Source organism: Felis catus, chromosome D3, assembly GCF_018350175.1.
Source record: "Felis catus isolate Fca126 chromosome D3, F.catus_Fca126_mat1.0, whole genome shotgun sequence".
Classification (NCBI taxonomy): Eukaryota; Metazoa; Chordata; class Mammalia; order Carnivora; family Felidae; genus Felis; species Felis catus.
The window spans coordinates 6,871,121-6,892,803 of NC_058379.1; the positions used below are offsets into that span (position 1 = coordinate 6,871,121).

At 50.3% G+C, this 21,683-nt stretch overlaps 1 protein-coding gene across 3 annotated transcripts in view; it reads left to right on the plus strand.

Moving 5' to 3' along the window:
• The window catches only part of VPS37B (VPS37B subunit of ESCRT-I), a 36,505-nt gene extending 15,133 nt beyond the window's left edge, over positions 1-21,372 (plus strand). For 2 of the 3 annotated variants that reach the window (XM_045041107.1, XM_023241356.2), the window contains exons 2-4: positions 16,292-16,463; positions 18,436-18,518; positions 19,329-21,372. In XM_045041107.1, the coding sequence (XP_044897042.1) occupies positions 16,319-16,463; positions 18,436-18,518; positions 19,329-19,826 (726 nt within the window). In that variant the 5' untranslated portion in view covers positions 16,292-16,318 and the 3' untranslated portion in view covers positions 19,827-21,372. Of the gene's footprint in view, positions 1-15,050; positions 15,478-16,291; positions 16,464-18,435; positions 18,519-19,328 lie in introns of those variants that run through there. The other variant, XM_019814482.3, reaches the window with a different exon arrangement.
• Positions 21,373-21,683: the final 311 nt, after the last annotated feature.

The following is a 21,683-nucleotide window of genomic DNA, read 5'->3' on the forward strand; positions in this document are numbered from 1 at the left end:
GGCAGTGATGGGGAGGGAGGCTGGTGTGCCGTGTGTGCGCGGAAGGCCGTGAGTTTGGTAGCGGTGAGTTTCCGTGACTTTCTGGAGCGGAAGAACAGTATGATCAGAAGTACTCTTCAGTACGGTTAAGTTGGCCGCAGAGTAGGGGCCGCGTGGGTGCGGGAAGGTTCAGGAATGGCCAGGGTGGAAGTGGAAACCCAGGTGAGGAGAAGCTGGGGTTTCAGCTGGGTTTCTGGGAGCGGGGTCTCCAGCCTCCTCAGCTTTGCCTTCCACACGCTCGCCCTGCCTCCTGCATCACGGGCACACGGTATCTTTGGGGACCTCTTCTGTGGTACTTGTCACACATTTTGTAAGTCATTCACTTCCTTGTGGCCCCATTTTGTCACTTTTGTCTTTGTGTCCTTGGCACGTAGGTACTGCTGAGTGCAGTTCACTGGCTTCAAGTTGGAGATGAGTAAGAGTGGGGGGGAGGGGAGAGGGCTCACCCAGACCCTGCCTGCCAGCCCAAGAGTGAGGGACCGGGTCGGGGGAGGCGGGCAGGTGGAAACCCGGTTCCGGAGCGCAGGGGACCACTCAGCTGAGATACAAGTCTGGGGGCCAACTTCCTTCAAGAAGAAAATAAAAGTTTGAAAGGCCGCTAGGAGTAATTCGTGGGTTGGGAGGAAGAAAGAGGTACCATCGAAGCACAGGGAGAGACGAGTCTGGTATTTTCCAGACAAGTTGACATCCTGTTACAGTGCTTGTACTGTATCAGACTGGTCGAAAGAGGAACCTGGATTTAGACTGAACTGTTGGAGCATCATGTTGTCCTGTCCACAACTGATGTGCTCTGGAGCTAAGCCAACTTTGTTGTTTATAGAAGGTCCTGACTTCCGATGGTTCGGATTATGACCGTTTGACTTCGTGATGGTGCAAAGCGCAAAAGTGATACACATTCAGTAGAAACTGCGCTTGGAATTTTGGATTTGTCTTGTCCCAGGTTAGCAATCGGCGGTCCCATCCTCTCGTGATGATGCCGGGTAGTGGCCGCGGTCAGCCATGCGGTCAGGAGGGTTGACAGAGCTGAACGCGGACAGCCACCTGCACCAGTGTCCGCTCCATTTGTCACGTTCAGTACAGTAGTCAATGACATGAGATAGTCAACACCTCGTTATAAAACGGGCTTGGTGTGGGGGCTTATCTGGTTGGCTTAGGCGGTAGAGCATGGGACTCTTAATCTCAGGGTTGTGAGTTCAAGCCCCATGTTGGGCATGGAGCCTAGTTACAATGAAAAAAAAATCTGTGGTAGAGGATTTTGCCCAATTGGAAGCTTATGTCCGTGTTCTGAGCATCTAAGGTGGGCCAGGCTAAGCTATGATGTTCGCTAGGTTAGGTGTACTAAATACATTTTTGACTTAGGGATATTTAAAAAAAATTTTTTTTAATGTTTTCGTTTTTGAGAGAGACCGAGCATGAGCGGGGGAGGGGCAGAGAGAGAGGGAGACACAGAATCCAAAGCAGCCTCCAAATCCGAGCCGTCTGCCCAGAGCCCGATGCGGAGCTCGAACCCCCCAACTATGAGATCACAAAGTTGGATGCTTAACCAGGCACCTCTTTATGATGGTTTTTTGGGACGTAACCCCATTGTAAATGAAGATCTGTATTTGGCTTTTATCACCGTATTTGTAGCGGAATGTTTGCTGTGGGGATGAGCCCCATAGGTGTGCAGGTCAGGGTTTTCTGTAACGACTCGTGTGTCAGCCACTGTTGATGTATGTAATGGCTGGCTCTCAGAACGTGCCGAGACAGGAGTTCTGGTTGGCTTACTTCCTCCCTCTGCTCTATGGGGTTTTTGGATTCCACAAAAACTACCTTATTCAAGAAAAACTTATCTTACCCAGTGGTAGAAAGGCAAAGGAAAGTCCTTTGCAGAGTTTCTTCCTAGGGAAGAATGCAAGCGGAGAGGAAGATGTAGCTTTGTTGTCATGGGTTATGTTGCAGTATGTCAAGAGAAAGAAAGCTTTTGAAATCGTTTCTCATGGAAATAGGAGGAATATTGTCCACTACTGTGCCAAAGAGTTCTTGTCAAAAGCAGATACTTGAGTAGCTCGTTCTGTTACAGGCAGTGTCATAGTTAATGTTTCTTCCAAATTAGGTCTTTGATTATCACCAGAGGTGGAGCCACCAGGAGTGGCACCTGGAGGTTATGTCCATATCCGTTGCCTGGTGCCCCGGTTGGCAGAGGGACAGAGGAAGTGCTAATTAGTGTTTGCCATCAGACAGCAGCTTTCATTAGCGTGAACACAGCTGAGGTCGAGCAAGGTTATTCATTACTCAACTTTTATGGAGCACTTTGGGGATATGAAACCACGTAGTTTTCATCTTCTAGGATTGCGCAGGTACACAAAAGTCAGTTACAGATGTCGGAGGTGTGAAACAGCGGTGGTGGGGACGCCCTAGCGGGAGGGGACGCAGCAAGCCTCTGCGGGGCTGGGGGAGATCCACGGAGAATGTTTCCTTGAGGAGATGACTAATGTGCTGTGATTCGGAGGAGGAGTTAACCAGGTAACGAGGGAGAAGGGCTTCCAGCCATGGGGGTGGACAGCAGGAACCTACACAGGAAAAGCCTAGAGAGAGAGGTGCAAAGGGATATTCTAGCCTTGCCGGCGGGATGAGGGCGGGGCTTGGTGGGGGAAGAGGCCAGAGAGGCAGGCAGAGACCAGATGGCTTGATCCTCTCGGCAGAGGGAGCCACCTGGGAGTGCTGTGTTCACAGTTGTGACTTAAATGGGTGGTTCAGCCAGCCCCAGGTTCATCAGCCCCATTTGAGGAGATGAGACCAGAAAGCAGGGAGATTCGTCGGAAGCCTGGAAAAGATGCTTGATTAAAAAAAGATCTTTGGGCAGCCGAAATCGCTGACTTGGAAGCTCACACCAGGCTCCTCGCAGGGCTTGTTGAGTCTTGTCTCGTACACCGTTCAGATGGAGACACGCCAGGTCATGTGGTTTGTGTGTCTGTGGCAGATTTTCAAAGGGTGTAGGGAAAGACGAACAGAGCCAGTAACACCGTCCGGAAATAAATGATAGAGAAAGAGGAAGCAAAAGTGATAAAAAGCTTCACAAAAAATGTAAGGTCAGCTCTTAGGCATAGTGGTTAAAGGTGGGATTTGGAGGACACCTGGTGACTCAGTCAGTTGAGCATCCGATTCTCGATTTCTGCTCACCCAAGTCACAATCCAGGGTCTTGGGATCCGAGCCCACTCGCTCTCTTTTTTTAAAAAAAAAAAAAAAGGGGGGGGGTTGGGTTCCTGGGAAACCCTGGGCACCATTACCCTTTCTAAATATCAGTTTCCTTATCTTTAAAATGGGCATATTATAACAATGGCCTGATAGGTCGTTCTGAAGGCTAAACAAGGTGATGATCGTAAACTGATGAACAGGGCGCCGTGGCAGTTATAGTAATGGAAATAACGGCAGTTTTAATAAAGTGGTCGGGGCTGTTTGGTTTAGGGTTGCATTTCCCTTAGTTGTCCTGGGGCCCTGCTTCCGTCAGCGGTGATTACATTAAAAGGATCTCCATGGTAAATAATTTTGGGAAACCAGTGGTTAAAAGGGATTTTTGTTGTTTTGCCTTGTTTGGTTCTTACTGTTAGGGCAGGGCGTGTGGTAAAGCTCCAGAGGGCAGGCACTGAGCGTGTCCCGTTCTTGGTCCCAGAACTCGTGGGACTAGCTTCCCTGGGGCATGCTTTGGCAAATGCTTATTCAGGGGATAAATGTGCCATCTGCTTCCATAGCCCACGGGTACTGGTGTTTCACAGACAGCATGGTAGTTACTTGATATTCATGATGCCAGTTCTTGGTCATCAAAGGCTGCCCTGCATTCACATACTCCGTTTAAGAACACGGGGATATATAGTATTTCATTTGTTTTGAGTATATGGTATTTCAGTTTTGGATTCCAACTAATCTTTAAAAATATTTTTACATGTTTACTAGAGAAAAATTCAGAAATGAAGAAAAACATAATCACATGTGATACCAGCACCCAGACATAAACCCTTAACATTTTATGGGTTTTTTTTTTTCCATGTTTTTCCCCCACTGGGATCATTCTGTATATAGAGGGTGTGTGTGTGTGTGTGTGTGTGTGTGTGTGTGTGTGTGTGTGTGTGTGTGTGTGTGTTAACCTAAAGTTATGCTCTGGGCATTTTCTTATTTTTATGTCATTTTTTCTTTTTAAGTAATGTCTTCACCCAGTGTGGGGCTTGAATTTATGACTTTAAGATCGAGAGTCTCATGTTCTACCACCTGAGCCATCTAGGTGCCCTGATTTTCTTATTTTCTATCAGAATATTCTTACATGGGGGCGTCTGGGTGGCTCAGTTGGTTAATCCTCTGACTCTTGGTTTCAGTCTCAGGTCATGATCTCACCATTCATGAGTTCGAGCCCTACATCTGGCTCTGTGCTGGCAGCATAGAGTCTGCTTGGGATCCTCTCTCTCCTGCTCAGGTGTGTGTTCTCTCTAAATAAGTAAATAAGTACATCCATCCATACATACATAAAACAAAAAGAAAAGAATATTCTAATATGGCAGTATTTTTAGTGGCTGCATGATCTTTTATAACTTATGATAAATATCATTTTTTGTGACCATTCCCTCATTGGATATTTCATTGCTATCATAAATTGTATTGAAATTAACATCTTTAAATTTAAATCTATTAAAACATCAAAAAAATTTATTTTTATTTTTAAAATTTTTTTTTTTTAACGTTTATTCATTTTTGAGACAGAGACAAAGCATGAACGGGGGAGGGTCAGGGAGAGGGAGACACAGAATCTGAAACAGGCTCCAGGCTCTGAGCTGTCAGCACAGAGCCCGACGCGGGGCTCAAACTCAAGGACCGCGAGATCATGACCTGAGCCGAAGTCGGACACTCAACCGACTGAGCCACCCAGGCGCCCCCCAAAAAATTTTAAAATGATTAAGTCTTAAGTATCTAGGCAGGTGTTTTGTTTTGTTTTGATTTTAGTTAGAACATCAAATTCCCTACACCAGATAAAGTTGCAGGTATTTTTTGTTATGAATATAAGTAGAATAATTTAGGGGTAACTGATTATTCTTTGGCTAATCCCTTTCTCTACCCACAGACTAAAAGTATCCCACTATTAGAATAGCATTTTCTCATAAGAAGATGAGTAATTTAAATCATGTGACAGTAAATTGTATCCATTAAACTGAATTCATGAGTCAGGGGTTGGAAAGTTTATGTCATGATGTATTTCAAATGTAAAAGCAAAATTGTCAAAAATGTAGTCTTCACATAATTCAGGATCCACCTGGTTAGGCGTTTTCTTATTTTGCATCTGTGTAAAGACTGTCCTAGAAAATTCTCATACATGCACTTGTAAATTGGGGGTAAAAGGAAATAGAAAAGAGGAAGAAGAAAAAACAAAACAAAACCCTGTGCTCTTACTAAACAAACGATTGCTTTGGTGGTTTGTCCTGGCCAGGAACTGCTAATAAGAAAAGCAGAGTTTATAAATTTTCTCTCTTCCATAAGGCTCCTCCTTTTTGAGGAAGGGAGGAGTGATCTGGATTTAAAAATCACAGCAGAAGCTATTAATTGACCTCCCTCCACTTCACCAGAGTGCTCCAGTAATTGGCGATTCCCACCATCGGATACAGCGATTGACGACACCACCCCTATGTTCGTGATCAGGTTTCTGGACATTTCTGCTCCCAGTGCGGTTGAGTCCAGGACCTGGCCATTCTGGTTTCTTTGTTACAGCAATTAACTTATTTCATTAAAATACTGTGGCAAAAGCTGGAAGCGAAAGGACCTGGAGGGAAAACTGAGCTGCTTGCTTTGGAAAGAGTTAATAGAAGGTGGTGTGCTAGAAACAGACTTGCTAGCCAGTGAGGTGTGTTTCAGGCTGGGGGAAAACAGAAGAATTCCAGGATTCTGCTCTCAGCTCACTTGTCCAGTGTCTTGAAACCCTCCCCATCACAGGATGTGGTCTGGATGAAAAAGAACTTTTGGAACTTGAGCTAGTGGACCCTTTGTCTAAGAAAAGACCTTTGCCTTACATGAAGAAATGGACGGATGTATATCTTTAAACTTTTGTGTGTTGGGGCGCCTGGGTGGCGCAGTCGGTTAAGCGGCCGACTTCAGCCAGGTCACGATCTCGCGGTCCCTGAGTTCGAGCCCCACGTCGGGCTCTGGGCTGATGGCTCAGAGCCTGGAGCCTGTTTCCGATTCTGTGTCTCCCTCTCTCTCTGCCCCTCCCCCGTTCATGCTCTGTCTCTCTCCGTCCCAAAAATAAATAAACGTTGAAAAAAAAAAATTTTTTAAACTTTTGTGTGTTTAGTGATTTATTGCTTTAACTGAACTGCTCAGCTGACTAGCTAATTGGTTCTGATAATGTGGAGTGAGGGCTTCTCAATAGCTTCCCTGACTCACCTGCTGAGACTCTGATTCCATAGGATCAAGTGTAACAAGCCCTTTGAGGAGACTAGGGACAAAAGCAGTTAATGTTGTGATCAGTTTGGGGGTCCTGTCCTGCCTTCTGTTCCTCCCTCCTCTCCCTGGAGTCCTCAGGAATTGTAAGGTCAGTGATATACTAGGAAAGTAACATTTTCTAACACGTGAGAGTTGTCACAACCCATCACACCTATTATATTCCTTTATTATTGACATCATTATCCACAAAGTGGGAGGTCCCCCCCGCCCCCGCAAATATTAGGAAGTACTCTTCCAAGGGGTAGGGGGAAACAAAGCACCCCGGTACCTCGAGAACTAGAAGATTATCAAATTGTGTTTTTTTGAGACCATTTAATTCTTCTCTGGGACTAGTCCATTTATTTTCAAACGTAGTAACTCTTTGCATGTCTGTGGTTAGTTGCACTTAAAGTGAATGTCATACCGATTTTTAAGGTGCAAGCCAGCTCCATGTGGGAAGGAATCGTTCGTCTATATCCCATTGTCTGCTACTTTGAGTGCAGCAAGTTTCATCTCAACAAGGATTTTGAGATCTTCAATCAAAAATAGCAATCTTTATTAATCTAATATGCTGTCTCTGTTGAGTGGGTTGTTTTGGGGGAACATTTGATAAGCATCTGGTAAATTTCTTTTCCCGTGTGGGCTGTCGCCTTGGAGACACACAACCCACGAGGTGGTTATATTTTAGAACAGTTTCATAATGCTCGACAGTTCTTTCACTGTATTTTTGAGTTTTCAGATCTTTAATTTTGTGAACATGTTAAGCAGTCCAACTCTGCAGCTGTTAAGTTTTTTTATTTTTTCGTTGTGGGGTTGAATTAAGCCACCTCTGCAGCACACCTCTGGGATATTGTGGGCTTGGATTGCAGGCTTCCCTGAAAGCCTGCATTTAGTGGGAAGACTGCAGAAAGAGGAATTGGTCACTGGCAAGGTCTTCACTGAATGGAAGATGAATTTGGGCTTTCTAATAGCTGTTGATATTAAACCCTAGGCTTAAATTGCATGTGACCTTGGTGATACTGGTCCTAAAATTAATCGGTGAGCTAGATCAAGATATTGTACTCAATAAAAGGAGAGATTAACCTGGCTGAATACGTGCCAACCTTTTGGTCGTCTGATCCATAAGCTTGTGTATTTAGAGTCTGAAGGCAGTCTAATGTTTTCTACTGGTAGGAAGGTACAGGAGCTGAGATTTATTTTGTTCTTCGTCTTTATATTATGGACAGCTTTCAATTTAATTTTATCTGGAGAGGAAAATATAAAAATCGAAACGAATTTCCCACCAAAAACAGCCAGCATTTCCTCAAGAAGGGCTGGTCCAGATCAGGGGCAGCAAATGTGCAGATGGGTCTGGGACCTCTTGTTCTACAGGAGGGCTGGGCGGCGGGGGGAGCGGGGGCAGCTGGCAGTCCTCTGGGGTATGTCAGCTTGAGACCCAGCCCCAAGTGTCTCCCACCAGCCATGGACACTTTGATCATCAGGAAGATTACAAACTGCAATTGATTGAAACACACAAAAAATACAAATCCTGGGGGCGCCTGGGTGGCTCAGTGGGTTGGGCGTCTGATTCTTTCTTTTCTTTTTTAAATTCAAGCTAGTTAACATACAGTGTAGTCTTGGTTTCAGGGCTAGAACCCAGTGATTAATCTCTTACCTATGACACCCAGTGCTCATCCTGAAAAGTGCCTTAATCCCTTAATGCCTGTCACCCATTTACCACCCCCCCCCCACAACCCTTAGTTCTCTGTGCTTGAGAGTCTCTTATTGGGGTGCCTGGGTGGCTCAGTCGGTTGCATGTCTGACTTTGGCTCAGGTCATGGTCTGACAGTTTGTGGGTTCAAGCCTTGCGTTGGGCTCTGTGCTGACAGCTTGGAGCCTGGAGCCTGCTTGGGATTCTGCGTCTCCCTCTCTCTCTGCCTCTCTCCCACTTGGGCTCTGTCTGTCCTTTTCTCTCTCAAAAATAAATAAAAACAAACAAAAAGAGTCCCTTAGGGTTTGTCTCTCTGTTTTTATCTTGTTTTTCCTTCCCTTCCCCATGTTCATCTCTTGCATTTCTCAAATTCCACATACAGGTGAAATCATACGATATGTCTTTGACTTATTTCGTTTAGCATAGTACCCTCCAGTTCCATCCAGGGTGTTGTAAATGACAAGATTTCATTTTTTTCATCGCCAAGTAGTAATCCATTGTGTATATACACCACATCTTCTTTCTGTCTGTCTGTCTGTCTGTCTGTCTTTCTGTCTGTCTTTCTGTCTGTCTTTCTGTCTGTCTTTCTGTCTTTCTGTCTGTCTTTCTGTCTTTCTGTCTTTCTGTCTTTCTGTCTGTCTTTGTCTTTCTTTCTTTCTGTCTTTTTTAATTTTTTTTTAACGTTTATTTATTTTTGAGACAGGGATAGACACAGCATGAACGGCGGGGGAGGGTCAGAGAGAGGGAGACACAGAATCTGAAACAGGCTCCAGGCTCTGAGCTGTCAGCACAGACCCTGACGCAGGGCTTGAACTCACGGACCGCGAGATCATGACCTGAGCCGAAGCCGGATGCCTAACCGACTGAGCCACCCAGGCGCCCCATACACCACATCTTCTTAATCCATTCATCCGTCAGTGGACATTTGAGCTCTTTCCATACTTTCGCTATTGTAGATAGTGCTGCCGTAAACACTGGGGTGCATGTACCCCTTCAGATCAGCAGTTTTTGGAAAAGAATTTGGATAAATTTCTAGTGTAAATTGCTGGGTTGTAGGATAGTTCTATTTTTAATTTTCATACTGTTTTCCAGAGTGGCTGCACCAGTTTGCATTCCCACCAGCGGTGCCTCCATGTCCTCGCCAATATTTGTTGTTTCCTGCGTTGTTGATTTTAGCCATTCTGGTAGTTGTGAGGTGGTATCTCCTTGTGGTTTTGATTTGTATTTCCCTGATGATGAGTGATGTTGAGCATCTTGGGTGGGCGTCCGACTCTTGATTTCAACTTAGGTCATGATCTCACAGTTCGTGAATCTGAGCCCCGTGTGTCGGGCTCTGCACTGACATTGTGGCGCTTCCTTGGGATTCTCTCTTCCTTCTCTGCCCCTCCCCTGCTCTCTGTCTGTCTCTGCCCCCCCCCCCATAAACAAACTTAAAAAAAAAAAATAAATCTGTTACATAATGATCATGCTCCCCCAAAAAGCTTTTTAGTCATTTTCAGAGGTTGCTTGGGCATTAATTCAGTCTTGTCAAAGTTGGGCTTAAAGCAGGGGTGGGGGATGGTGGAAACAGTTATAAACGATTTCAGATACTCAGCCAGAAAGGCAGAAGCTCATTATAAGAGGAATTCAAGCCAACACATGCAGAAGTTGAAATTAGAATATTGTTAATTTTAGTAAGGGTGCTTAAATTAGAATATTGTTAATTTTAGTAAGGGTGATGATGGCATTGTAGTTAAGTTGTAAAATTCTTCCCCATTAAGGATACATATTAAAGCTTTTAAGGGTGAAATGGTAGGATGCCTGAAATTTACTTTAAAATACTTCAGGGGAAGAAGAAACTTCAGGAAAAAAAAGTGAGGAATATCTCGAAGCAGGATTGACAAATGTCACTAATTGTTGAACCCTGGAAATGTGCATGGATTCTTTATTCTCTCCTTTTCCTTTGTGTTTGAAAATATCCTCGGTAAAAAGGTAAACAATAATAGAAATCTAGATGACTCCTGATACTTGAAAATGGAGAAATGATAGACCAGTTCTATGCAGTGGACAGATGCTGAGGCATAATTCAGGGCATAATCCTGTAGAAAACACACTTGGAAGACAGAATATCCTGACCCTTAACCTCCTGGCTCTGCAGTTACTGACCCTCTCAAGACTCTGGTGGTCTCTCAAACCTCCCCGAGATGGTATTTCTTTCCCGAGTAAAATGGGGGCAAATCCCCCCCCACCCCAGTTGGAGGATTAAATGGAGATAATGCATGGAGAGAAGGTGGCACGATGCCAAGCGTGCGGTAAGTGCTCCATGAATGTTAGTAAGTACTGTTGAAACATGCAGGGTGCTGGCAGAGTGGTTTTCACATCACCAGTATCTTCAAGTTCACCTATATTGGGATTTACTTTTTCTTTTTTTTTTTTTTTTTTTTTTTTCTTTTTCGCTCTTAAGCCTTCTTATTTGAAGAGCAACTATGGTCTCTGTTCAGGGCTGCAGTACAAGGGGCCTGGCGCCCCCTGAAGTTGGGCAGTGTGATACTCACAAGGCCTGCCTACACTTGGGGTCATGGGGACAGACTGTTCTGGTTACGGTCTCCCCAGAACCCCTCAATAGAGGTGCTTCATAAGTATTTCTTGAATGAATGAATGAATGAACAAATGAATGAATGAATGAACAAACGAACCACTCAACCAACCAACCAACCAGCCATCATGTTGGAGCATTTCGTTGTGGCTGTTACGAGCTATACTCGAGGTACTGAAGTTTGAGTGTTTTTTAAAAATAGACATGTAAGTTCTAGTGGCTTCAGGGCTGTCCTATCGTGACACTGGGCCCCCCTCACATTCTGACATGCTGTCCAAGAGGAAGAGGGCTGAATCTCAGCCGAAGAGGAAGGGGTTGTGTGAAGCCTGTCTGTCTCTAACATGTCTCCATGTGTGTTGCGTATCTCTCTGCAGTGAGGGGTGGTTTTGCTTCAGAGCAGTCTGAGGTTTTCCACTGTACCCTATAGAAGTGTCTGCTTTGGAAAACATCTGCTGAAAACTCAAAACTTTGACCTCACGCTGGCTGGCAGGGCACTGGCAGTCTCCCGTCCTCATTCCGGTGCCTCTCGTTCGTGACCATTGCGTATGTCACCCAGAGGGGAGTTTATATCTGTTTTCTTCTAAACTGACTTTATTTTCTACCACACTTACCAACCCAAATTAAGAAATAATGGTCAGGGGCCCCTGGGTGGCTCAGTCGGTTAAGTATCTGACTCCTGATTTCAGCTCAGGTCATGATCTCATGGTTTGTGGGATCGAACCTCTGCGCTCAGCACAGAGCCTGCTTGGGATTCATCCTCCCCCTCCCCCTCCCCCCCCCCTCCCCCTCCCTCCCTCCCTCTCTCTCCCCCTCCCTCCCTCCCTCTCTCTCCCCCTCCCTCCCTCCCTCTCTCTCCCCCTCCCTCCCTCCCTCTCTCTCCCCCTCCCTCCCTCTCTCTCCCCCTTTTGCTTTCTCAAAATAATAATAGCCTGCATTTGAGGTAGCACGTGCGTGCTACAAGAGAACTTCATGTATTATGTGAGCATCGCAAGAGATAAAGGGGTCTTTACATTTCTTCCTGAACAAAGCATGTATAAAATACCTTGTTTTCTTTGTGTGTGTGTGTGCGCGTGCGTGTGTGGGGTTGATGGTCCTTTTTAAAAATTTTTTATTATTGAAGTATAGCTGACACATCATGTCATGTTAGTTTCCGGTGTGCCATGTAGTGATTTGACACTTGTGATGGCCAGTGAATAATCTATACGATTAGCAAATTCCCCGCCTGTCCCCACACCACGTCGTTACGATATTGTTGACTCTGTTCCCTATGCTGTATTTCTCATTTTACAACTGGAAGTTTGTATCTCCTAATCCCCTTCTCCTAGTCTTGAAACAGATTAACTTTCTAGAGCCTCTGCTCTTCCAGTTCTAGCATCTAACAGGCTGTATTAAATTAACCCTTTTTTGTAAACTTATATATGCTTGTGGTAAATCAAGCACTATGTCCCAGTAGAAAGAGGAAAGTTAAAAACATTCGCAGGCTGCTGTTGTCAGTTTAGGGTGAACATCCTTTCAGGCGGCTCTTGGGTAGACAGATGGGCAGAAAGAGCTGTATAAATGGGGTCCTGCTCTAAATGCTCCAGTCCTGCATCTCACTTCCCGTGGATTATGAGCAGAAAAAGAAACTGAAGTAACACTGAGTACGTACTTAAAAACGTTCCCTTACCGCAGACCGATTATTTCCTGAAAAGATCTCTCTATGGTTAAGAAAAAGGATCGTGAGAACCATCGAGAGGTCGGCAGTAGTGTTTTCAGTTTCAGGTGTCTAGGCCCCTGCGAGCGTTCTCCGAGTTCCGGTTCAGAGTCAGCCACAGGCGCTGAGGCTGGAGTCAGTCTTACGGGACCTGGAGAGCTGGGCCGTGTGTCGTCCAGAGTGACTGCCACTTGGGCCTGCTAAGCGTGGTGTGCACGTCCCCATGGGGAGGGCCCCTGGGCCTGTTCTGGCCAGCTCTCCCTGTTCTCCTCTGCTTTGCAAATGATGGAACAGGACTGGGCGTTTCCCCTCCCGTTTTCAGTTGGCGCGGTGGAAAGGAATGTTAAGGAGGAAAGCGTCTTTTTCGGCATCTAATGCAGCATCAGAGGTGTGTTCCGGGAGGCACAGAAGTGTTGGAATCCAGGCCGTTGTCCCCACCAGCACTGTCCACTGGAGAGTGCTGTAGGTGTGCCCTGGGTGGCCACTTAGAATTTACCAGTACTTCCTGATGTAAAAACAGCTGAATCCCCAAAGGATATACAAAATCACAAGCCGTTTTTGATGGCTGTCAGTCGCCGTCACAGCTTTAGTTGGCTCTTTCGGTGGCTGGTAGCTTCAACTTCGCCCGTATGCATCCCGTGCAAGCCACCTTTGGATTATAGCCTGTGCTGCTCTCTTCTGGGACTTTCTAACATGCAGGAGAAGTGATTTCTACCTGATTTAGACCCTAGGAGAGTAAGATTTCTTTAGATCTGCTTTACGCTGAGACGGAAACGGTGGCACTTAGCTGTATGCTGGAACCCCCGTAGAGCTTGGGAAAACGCGCCCGGGCCCCTCCTGGAGGGTTCGGCTGGTCCAGAATTGGTCTGGGCACTGTACACATCAACACCCCCTCCCTCGGGACTGTCAGGTCCGGCCGAAGTCGTGATCCTTCAACGGCACGCTAGAGTTACGTGCCTCATTGGACGCCAGTGCCTTTCCAGGGGTCCCTTTGCAGACCTGTGCCCACAGCGGTGCCTTGGGTGAGGACGGAAATCCTGCTTCGGCATAAGCCTCCGATCTGGCGTGAGACCCCCACAGACGCTGTCTGAAAGGACTTCATCGAGGGAGCCTGTCTCCATAAAGGATTTGGGGCATTTGTTGCTTGATGTACACAGATTTTTTTTTTTTTTTGTAATTCCCTCCATATTTTGTTACCCATCTTATTTGCTGGGCCTGGCCTCAAGAGACTGGCTTTTGGGGGTGGGAAGGATCTCTGGTGCCGTCAGCAGCCTTGGACTGGTGGCCCACGTGTGCTAGGTGCTTGGCACGCTAGAGACGACAGGGTCCCTTCTGTGTTAGTATTCCAGTGGGGGAGGCTGTGAACAGGGAGACGATACTTGCTGACTGCAGCTTGTGGCGGGGAAGAGATGGGTGCTGTGACTGAGGACGTAGCGCCGACCCGGCCTCCCCGTGAGGAGCCGGTGGGAAGAGGAGACCTGAGCTCCAGAGGTGGTGGAAGGAAGGGCTGGGGGTGCTCTTGGAACTGCCCGGAAGACAGGTGGGGGGACCAGGCCCCCCACCGTAGTCAGGGCGTGCTCCGTGCCGTTCCATTTACGTCACCTGGGTTTATGTGACGAAACAAGTGCTCCTCTCGTCTCCGTTCTCCAGACCTAACTCTGGGCCCGGCAGATAATAGTTGCTCAGTAAATGTTTATTGAACAAAGAATTAAGACTGAGTCAGAATGATGGCCAGCGGGCAGGGAGCCAGAGGTCCCTGACCGTGGCCTTGAACACCTGCCGGTTCTCAGCTGGCAGATGAGATGGGTTGGGGGGTGGGGTGTAAAGAAACTCCCCAGCAGTTTGACTTACAACTAAACGTTGAATCTTGAGGTAACTGTAGATTCACAAGCGGTTGTCAGAAGGAACAGGGATCCTCTGTGTCCCTCACCCACTCCCCCCAGTGGGAGCACCCATCCCCATGAGCCCCCTTCCCACGGCCGTCCCCCAGCCACTCACCTGCCTCCGTCTCTGTGACTCTGGCGTTTCGAAAGTGACGTATACCCCGAATCCTAGAGTGTCCGACCCTTTGGGCTCAGCGTGACTCCCTGGAGCCTCATCCAAGTTGCCACGCGTGTCAGGCTTTGTCCTTGTTAAGGCTGAATGTTCTGTGGCCTGGACGCTGTGCGCTTTGTGCAGCCACCCACCGCGGAGCGACAGCTGCGTTGCCTTGGGTCCTCGGCTGTTCCAGATAAAGCCGTTTTGAACGTTCACGTGCAGGTTTTGTGTGAACATGTTTTCATTTCCCCGGGGCGAATGCCCAGGAGTACAATTTCTGGGTCGTGTCGTCGTTGCGTGTTTAGTTTTAAAAGAAATTGCTGACCTCTTTTCCAGAGTGGCCATACAGTGGTTTGTGTGTGTTTGTTCTTTCCAGTGGCTTAACAATCGAAGGAAAGACTCTTCTACAGGATCGGGATACAACTGCACAGGGCAGGGAGCTGCTGCGTGGCGGGAGGTGGCGGCCCTTCCGGAACCCCGTTTACACCCGGGCCCCAAACTCTCCAGCAGCAAGAGATGAGAGCATTGGTGCTGCACTGATTTTGTAGTGTTGAGCTAGAGGCTCAATTTTCTATCTTAATTTAAATTCCATTTTAAGCTGAGAGGAATCTTTAGGGCCCCTGGGCGCAGCTCCTGGGTGCGGGAGATCCGGATTCTGTGTCTGCTGTAGGGAGCCCCCCGGCCCGGGTCCAGGGCTGCCGCCGTGTTCTCTCCCGTCACCTTCACCTTCACGGAGGGGGGTGCACTGTTGCCTCGTGGAGCTGGACTGGCGCCTCGCCTGGGCGTGGCCAGGACGGAGGCAGCCCAGTGGGAAATCTGCACCCAGACTCTCAACAGGAAGGAAGTGCAGAAGTGCGGCGAAAATAGCCTGGGTGGGGTAGCAGCAAATATCAAGGGGAAAACGAGATAAGTGGAGTCGTGTCTCAGCAGAGCTGCGAGAAAACAAAAACGCGGCTCGATGGGGAAGGACTCTGCCCTGCGGGAACTCCAGCTCCAGACAGGTTGCTGGGGGCAGGTGGCGGCGGCCGAGGCGTGTCACTTGCCAGTCCCAGGGGTGCCCCATGGGTGTGCGTTTGGGGGGTTCCTTTAAATAACGTGGCTTTGCGAAGTCTTCCTGGGAGCTCTTTATCCTCAGGCCTTCCATCTCCTCATCAGCCCTGGGGTCTGGGCACGTGGGCTTCTCTACCTCCCAAATGGCGCCTTGGCCCAGCTTTGGGTCTGGAGCTGGGGGCTGGGAGGAGGACTCTGGCCTTCCCCTCAGTCGAGGAGGAGCAGGAGGTGGGCGTGGGAGAGAGAACAGGGTCATGGCAAACAGAATTCTTTCCCAGGGGGTGTCGGGCTTTCGTGTTTGATCCCTAAGCCTGACGACTGAGCCTGAATTGACCCCATGCCAGCTGGTCCTCCTCTGTTAAAAGTGATTCTTTAACTTCCGCTGGAGCAGCAGAAACAGGTTTTGAACAAATCTAGCCCTAAATCTTTACAGCTGTTTATTCTTGGAAGCACAATGGCTGCAGTAAGGGATTCCAGTCACAGCACGGCTATTGAAGCAAAAGGCCTTGACAAGTCGCAAGACAAAGCCCGTCTGCAAGTCGTTGGAAAGGAAGTGGCTTTGCTCTTTAAGAACAGGGAGCCGCGTCCAAACTAGAAACCCAGAGGGGCTGGAGTCTGGGCTGGGAGCGGCCCCGCATGTGGTCCCGGCCTGGTGACCAGCCAGACGGAAGCAGATGTGGTGGCTGCTGAGGGTGGGGCACTGGAACCCCGGGGGACTGGTCCGGGAACTAATACTTGCTTCTCACCATCGTGTGTTCCTTGCAGACGCAGAATGTTCAGCTTAACAAAGAAATGACGCTCGCCAGCAACCGGAGCCTGGCAGAAGGAAACCTTCTGTACCAGCCTCAGCTGGACGCCCTGAAAGCACGTTTGACCCAGAAATACCAGGAACTCCAGGTTCTCTTTGAAGCCTATCAGATAAAGAAGACCAAATTAGGTAACTTTTTCAGGGTGATCCTCCAAGAATAAAGAGTTGAGGGAAGGACACATTTTCAAGCCGTTAGATTACCAGGAAAGAAGTATTATTATGGAAAAGTTTCAGATTAAGACCATGGTTAATGCCACAAAGAAAAAGTTTATGTATGGAATCATTTCACCTATTTAGAAAAGAGACTTAACCACTTAAAAATTCATTTTTTTAATGTTTATTTTTGAGAGAGTATGATTAGAGGAGGGGCAGAGAGAGGAAGACGAAGAATCCGAAGCAGGCTCGAAGCTCTGACCTGTCAGCACAGAGAGCCTGACACGGGGCTTGAACTCACACACTGTGAGATCATGACCTGAGCTGAATTTGGAGGCTTGACTGAGCCAACAGGTGCCCCGAGACGTAACCACTTTTTCAACAAAATTTCACCTTCTCCAAACGGCGTAGAAAAGGGTAACTTTCTTATTCAACAAACGTTTTATCCTGTGGAGTTAGGTCCTCAAAGATAGTGTTGACAAATATCCATCATGGGAACTTTTTTTTTTTTTTTAATGTTTATTTTTAAGAGAGAATCAAGAGGTGACCGGGGGAGGGGCAGAGAGTGGGGCTTGAACCCACGAAACCGTGAGATCATGACCTGAGCCAAAGTCGGACACTTAACTGACTGAACCACCCACGCACCCCAGGAACATTTCATTAAAAATTTCTTTTTTTGTTACTGTTCATTTTTGAGAGCGAGACAGAGCATGAGCAGGGGAGGGGGAGGGGCAGAGAGAGAGCGAGACACAGAATCTGAAGCAGGCTCCAGGCTCTGAGCTGTCAGCCCAATGCGGGGCTCAAACTCACGGACCGTGCGATCACGACCTGAGCCGAAGTCGGACGCTCAACCGACTGAGCCGCCCAGACGCCCCGGAACATTTCATTTTAATGTCGCGCTTACACCGACAGTCATTACGAAGAGCGGTAGGAACTCCGTGTCAAGTCCTAGGGCTTGAGGTGGCTTTCGAGGGGGCGGAGATGAAGAAAAGGTTCAAAACGCAGCCCTTCCGTGAGGTGGTGAGACTCGCACTGTCTGCGCCAGTGCAGCAACGGTCTGCTCACCCTCCAGAGCCAGTCCTGGTGACATCCGGCGCTGCCCGGGAGCCCTTCCCTTGCCGGGAGGAATGTAGATGGGTTAAAACCACCTCGGGGGGAGAGTTGTGGGGCAAAACCTGCCTGAACGCGATGCGTGCTCACTCTGGGACACAGCCTGTCTGCCCCTGGGGCCGCCCCGGCAGTGGCGGACCTTCGTGTCTGTCCACGTGTCTGTCCACGGGGACGAGAGTGTCCGTGTGTGGCTTTATTTGTAGTAGCTGAATTTGGGAGCCGTCTGGATTCCCGGGACCAGAATGAAGGAAGAGTAAGTCAGGTCCACACGGTGGATGTCAGAGACACGGTGCCGAGTGGGAGGGACCGGCACGCGTGTGACCTGCGTACGTGAGGCTCCCAGCCAGGCCGAGCTTCCGCAGCGGGGCCGCCTCGGGGCAGACTCTGGGACTGGGCCCCCGGAGCCTTTGTGGATGTCCTGCGTCCTGATCTGGGTGGTAGGTGGGGTGTAGGCGTTTGTAAAAGCGCAGGTCACACGCTTCCGTTACGTGTACCGTGTAAGTTCTCACTCAAACACGCAAAGGAAATCTGCGTGGGGTGACGAGCGGTGCGTCGTGTTGCCGGGTCAGGGCCCCCTGTGGTCGGGATGGGGACACGGGGGGTGCAGAGGAGGATGAATGGCGTGGCCCCCAGTTTCCCCCTGCTTTTGTCCTGTGTGCTCCTCCTCTTGGATTTTAAGGCTTTGACTTTGAGCTTCCTGGAAAGCCAGTTCTCGGCGAGTGACCCTCCCAGTGCCTTTCCAGTTAAAGTGCTCGCTCTTTGGCAGGCGGGTGGCAAGGAGTCTGGGGGGGTGTGAGTGGCTGGCTGTCCCCGCTCTCACACCTCTTGCTTCCTGCAGATAAACAGTCGAGCAGCGCTTCCCTGGAGACCCTGTTGGCGCTTCTTCAGGCAGAAGGAGCCAAGATCGAGGAAGACACTGAGGTAAGAGCCAGCCGGTGCCGGGTGGATGGGGGCTGGGGGGCAGTGCCCCGGGGCGTGGTGACGGGGCCCAGTTCTTCCAGGGGGGGCGAGTGCCACACCTCCGTGGCCAGGAGAGTCTGGTTCTCAGGCCAGGGGTGCACACCCTGCGGGGAGTCTGCGCCACGGCCGCCAGTGGCTCTGAATCGGGGGGCAGGGCGGAGCCTGGGAGATGCGGCCATTCGAGCACCGGAGGCCTGGGCCTCCCTGAACGATAAGGTGATGAGTCAGGGTCAAAAGTCGTGCCGTGTAGCAAGCTGGGGCGGGTGGCAGGTTGCCAGGTTAGGCCACCGGGTGGGGGGGGGGGAGTAACCCCTGGGTTTCTTGGGTGGGGGCCCGGGTGGGCGTGAGCACGTCTCTGTCCTGCTGCCCCCGTAGGGGGTGTGTCTGTCAGGGCGCAACCAGTGGAAGGAAGGGACTCCGGCCGGCTTAGTGGGAAGGGGGCAAGTGGGTACGGTGGCTTCCTCTGCGCCGGGCGAACCCACAGCTCAGGGCTGCTGAGAGGCCCCCTTGATCTGAGGCTGGCTCTCCCTAAGGCCGTCCAGCTTGTGGGGTGGGGCGGGTGGTCAGGGCCAGCCCACCTCTGTCCCCTTCTCTCGGTGGGAGCCTGGAGGGCTCCTCGGAGGTCAGCCAGGGTCTGCCCCGTGGAGCACGTGGCAGATGGGATTGAGGGGGAGGGGTACAGGTGATGGAAGCTGGGTGAGGTGGTGGTGAAGGGAGTTCCTTCCCCAAGGGCTGAACCATCCTTTAACGAGTTTCTCCTCCTCCTTTCAGAACATGGCAGAGAAGTTTCTCGATGGAGAGCTTCCTCTGGACTCCTTCATTGATGTCTATCAGAGCAAGCGGAAACTGGCCCACACACGAAGAGTGAAAATCGAGAAGCTCCAGGAGCTGGTGCTGAAGGGACAGAGACTGCCACAGGCCTCGGTGCCCGCCCCGCTGCCACCCAGGGTGTCCGAGCCAGTGCCCGCTGCCCCCCTGCCCTACCCTACCTCAGAAGCCAGCGGGCCCCCCTCTGTGCTACCTCGGCGCATCCCCCCGCCGCCTCCCCCGGTGCCTGCAGGACGCTTGGCCACACCGTTCACCGCTGCCATGGGCTCAGGACAGGCCTTTCCGTACCCTGGATCGCAGTGTCCTCCCCTGCCCCCCCGCGTGGGCCTCCCCAGCCAGCAAGGATTCTCCGCACAGTTCGTGTCTCCGTACCCACCCGCTCTCCCCCAGAGACCCCCGCCCCGGCTGCCTCCACACCAGCCGGGCTTCATCCTCCAGTGAGCGGCCCCGTCCCTCCGGGGAGCCTGCACCTGCTGGCCAGGGCTCGGCACACACAGGCTGCGAGGACCGGGGGGGCTGTGGCCCTGCGCCAGCGCCCCCGTTTGTAGAACTGTAGGTCAGTGGTAAGTAGACGTAGACCCCGGTTTTGCACCCAGGTGGTTGTGCGTGCAGGGCCTCAGCCTGGCATCCCCGCGGCCGCACCGGTTTGTGTTCTCGGTATGATTTCTAAGTCTCGTAGTGTTGATGGACTCCTAAGTCCTGGGGGGGGAAAGCCTCCCTCCCTTCCCACTTAAAATCGTGTTCCTCCCGTTGCAGCTTTATTTAATAAGCTGCGTCATCGTTCCTGCTTTGTGCACAAAAGACAGTGCTGTGTGGCCCTGCCCGCCGCTGTCCCTGGTGAGGGTCTGTCAGGTGGGCTTGCCTGGAAGGTGCTTACTGAATCGGTGGGTAGGGGTGGCCAATCGTCCCTCCCCCCGAACCTGGATGCTTCAAAGCCACATGCAGGGTTTGCACTCGGCCCCCTGCCAGGTCCGGAGGCTGGGCACGTTGCAGCCGGGCCGGGGAAGATTGGTCCGAGCCGGACTTTGCACAGCAGACCACGGTCTCGGCTCCTCCTCTCTTCCCCGCCTCGGGCCAGCCCCTGACGGTTTCTACGAAGAAATACTCCCCCCAGTATTTTTACTATGTCTGTAATTTTCCTGTTTTATATTGGGAAAGAAAACTTTTTTGACACAAGACCATTCAGGGAAACTTTATAAAAATGCACATCTTGTTTTGAACAGATTGAGGTGCAGAAGCGAATGCAATTTCCTTTCTTAAAAGCAGTGTATGGTCACACCTGTGGGTGCCTGTGCTGTGCCTTAGTTTCTCCTGGTGCCAATGAGGGGCCGTCCATGGCTCCCCCGCAGGCCCACAGGCTGGGCAGGCTGAGGGGTAGCTCTCACTACTGGCTGTGTTCCCAGAGGGGCTTGTCCAAGGTCGTCGTGTTGCAGGTGGAAGAATTCTGTCCCGTCTTGAACCAGGATACTCGTAGCCAATATTCTCTGCCTCTGATTGGGCCTCAGGGTGGGAGGGGGACAGAGGGAGTCCCGCAACATGGCGTCATGCTTTGGAGAAAGCCAGCACCAGGATCGGCAGATGCCCTGGGAACACCCCTGGCTCCTCCTGGCCCTCTGGGCTCTTGCCTGCCCTGGTGACAGACTGGAGGCAGTGCTCAAATGGGGGTCTGTCGCAGCAGGCCAGAGGTGAGGCCACCAACCCCTGTCTTCAGTTAGCATATGGTTCTCCTAGACTGTCACAGCCGAATGGGATGGGCGTGCCTGCCATGTTTTGCGAATCTGGAGAGCAGGGCCCGCCCCGCCCCTCCCCAGTACCTCTGCTGCCTACCCCGAGGTCGGTGGGGGGACACCCACAAGCCCACACGGGGTGGAGCCAAGGGCGTGAGCTCGGTGTTGATGTGGTGAAGGGCTGGCCTCACTCCAGGGCCAGGCCTGAGCTGGGGTTGTAAAGCTGTAGGACCCTTTTTAATAAACAGGATTAACAACAAGTTCTGTCCTTTATTTATCCGGGGATGTTCATGATATGTGTGGTTCTAGAGTATCACTGATCAGAATTCCGACCGCGAAGCTGCCTTGTGCGTCGAAGTTAAAAAGCCACCCACCATCCTTGAAGCGTCTGCCTTGACCAAGGTCCCTGGCACGGACAGGATAAAAGGCTCTCTTGTTTCCCACCTCCTGCCCTTCACTCGTGTTCACGAAAAGGTAGTACACTGCTCCTGTGTCACAGTGTGGCTACACTGCGGCCGTGGTTGCCCTCTGGCCTTGGTCTCGCCCTGGCCCTGACCGCACGGTCACCGGC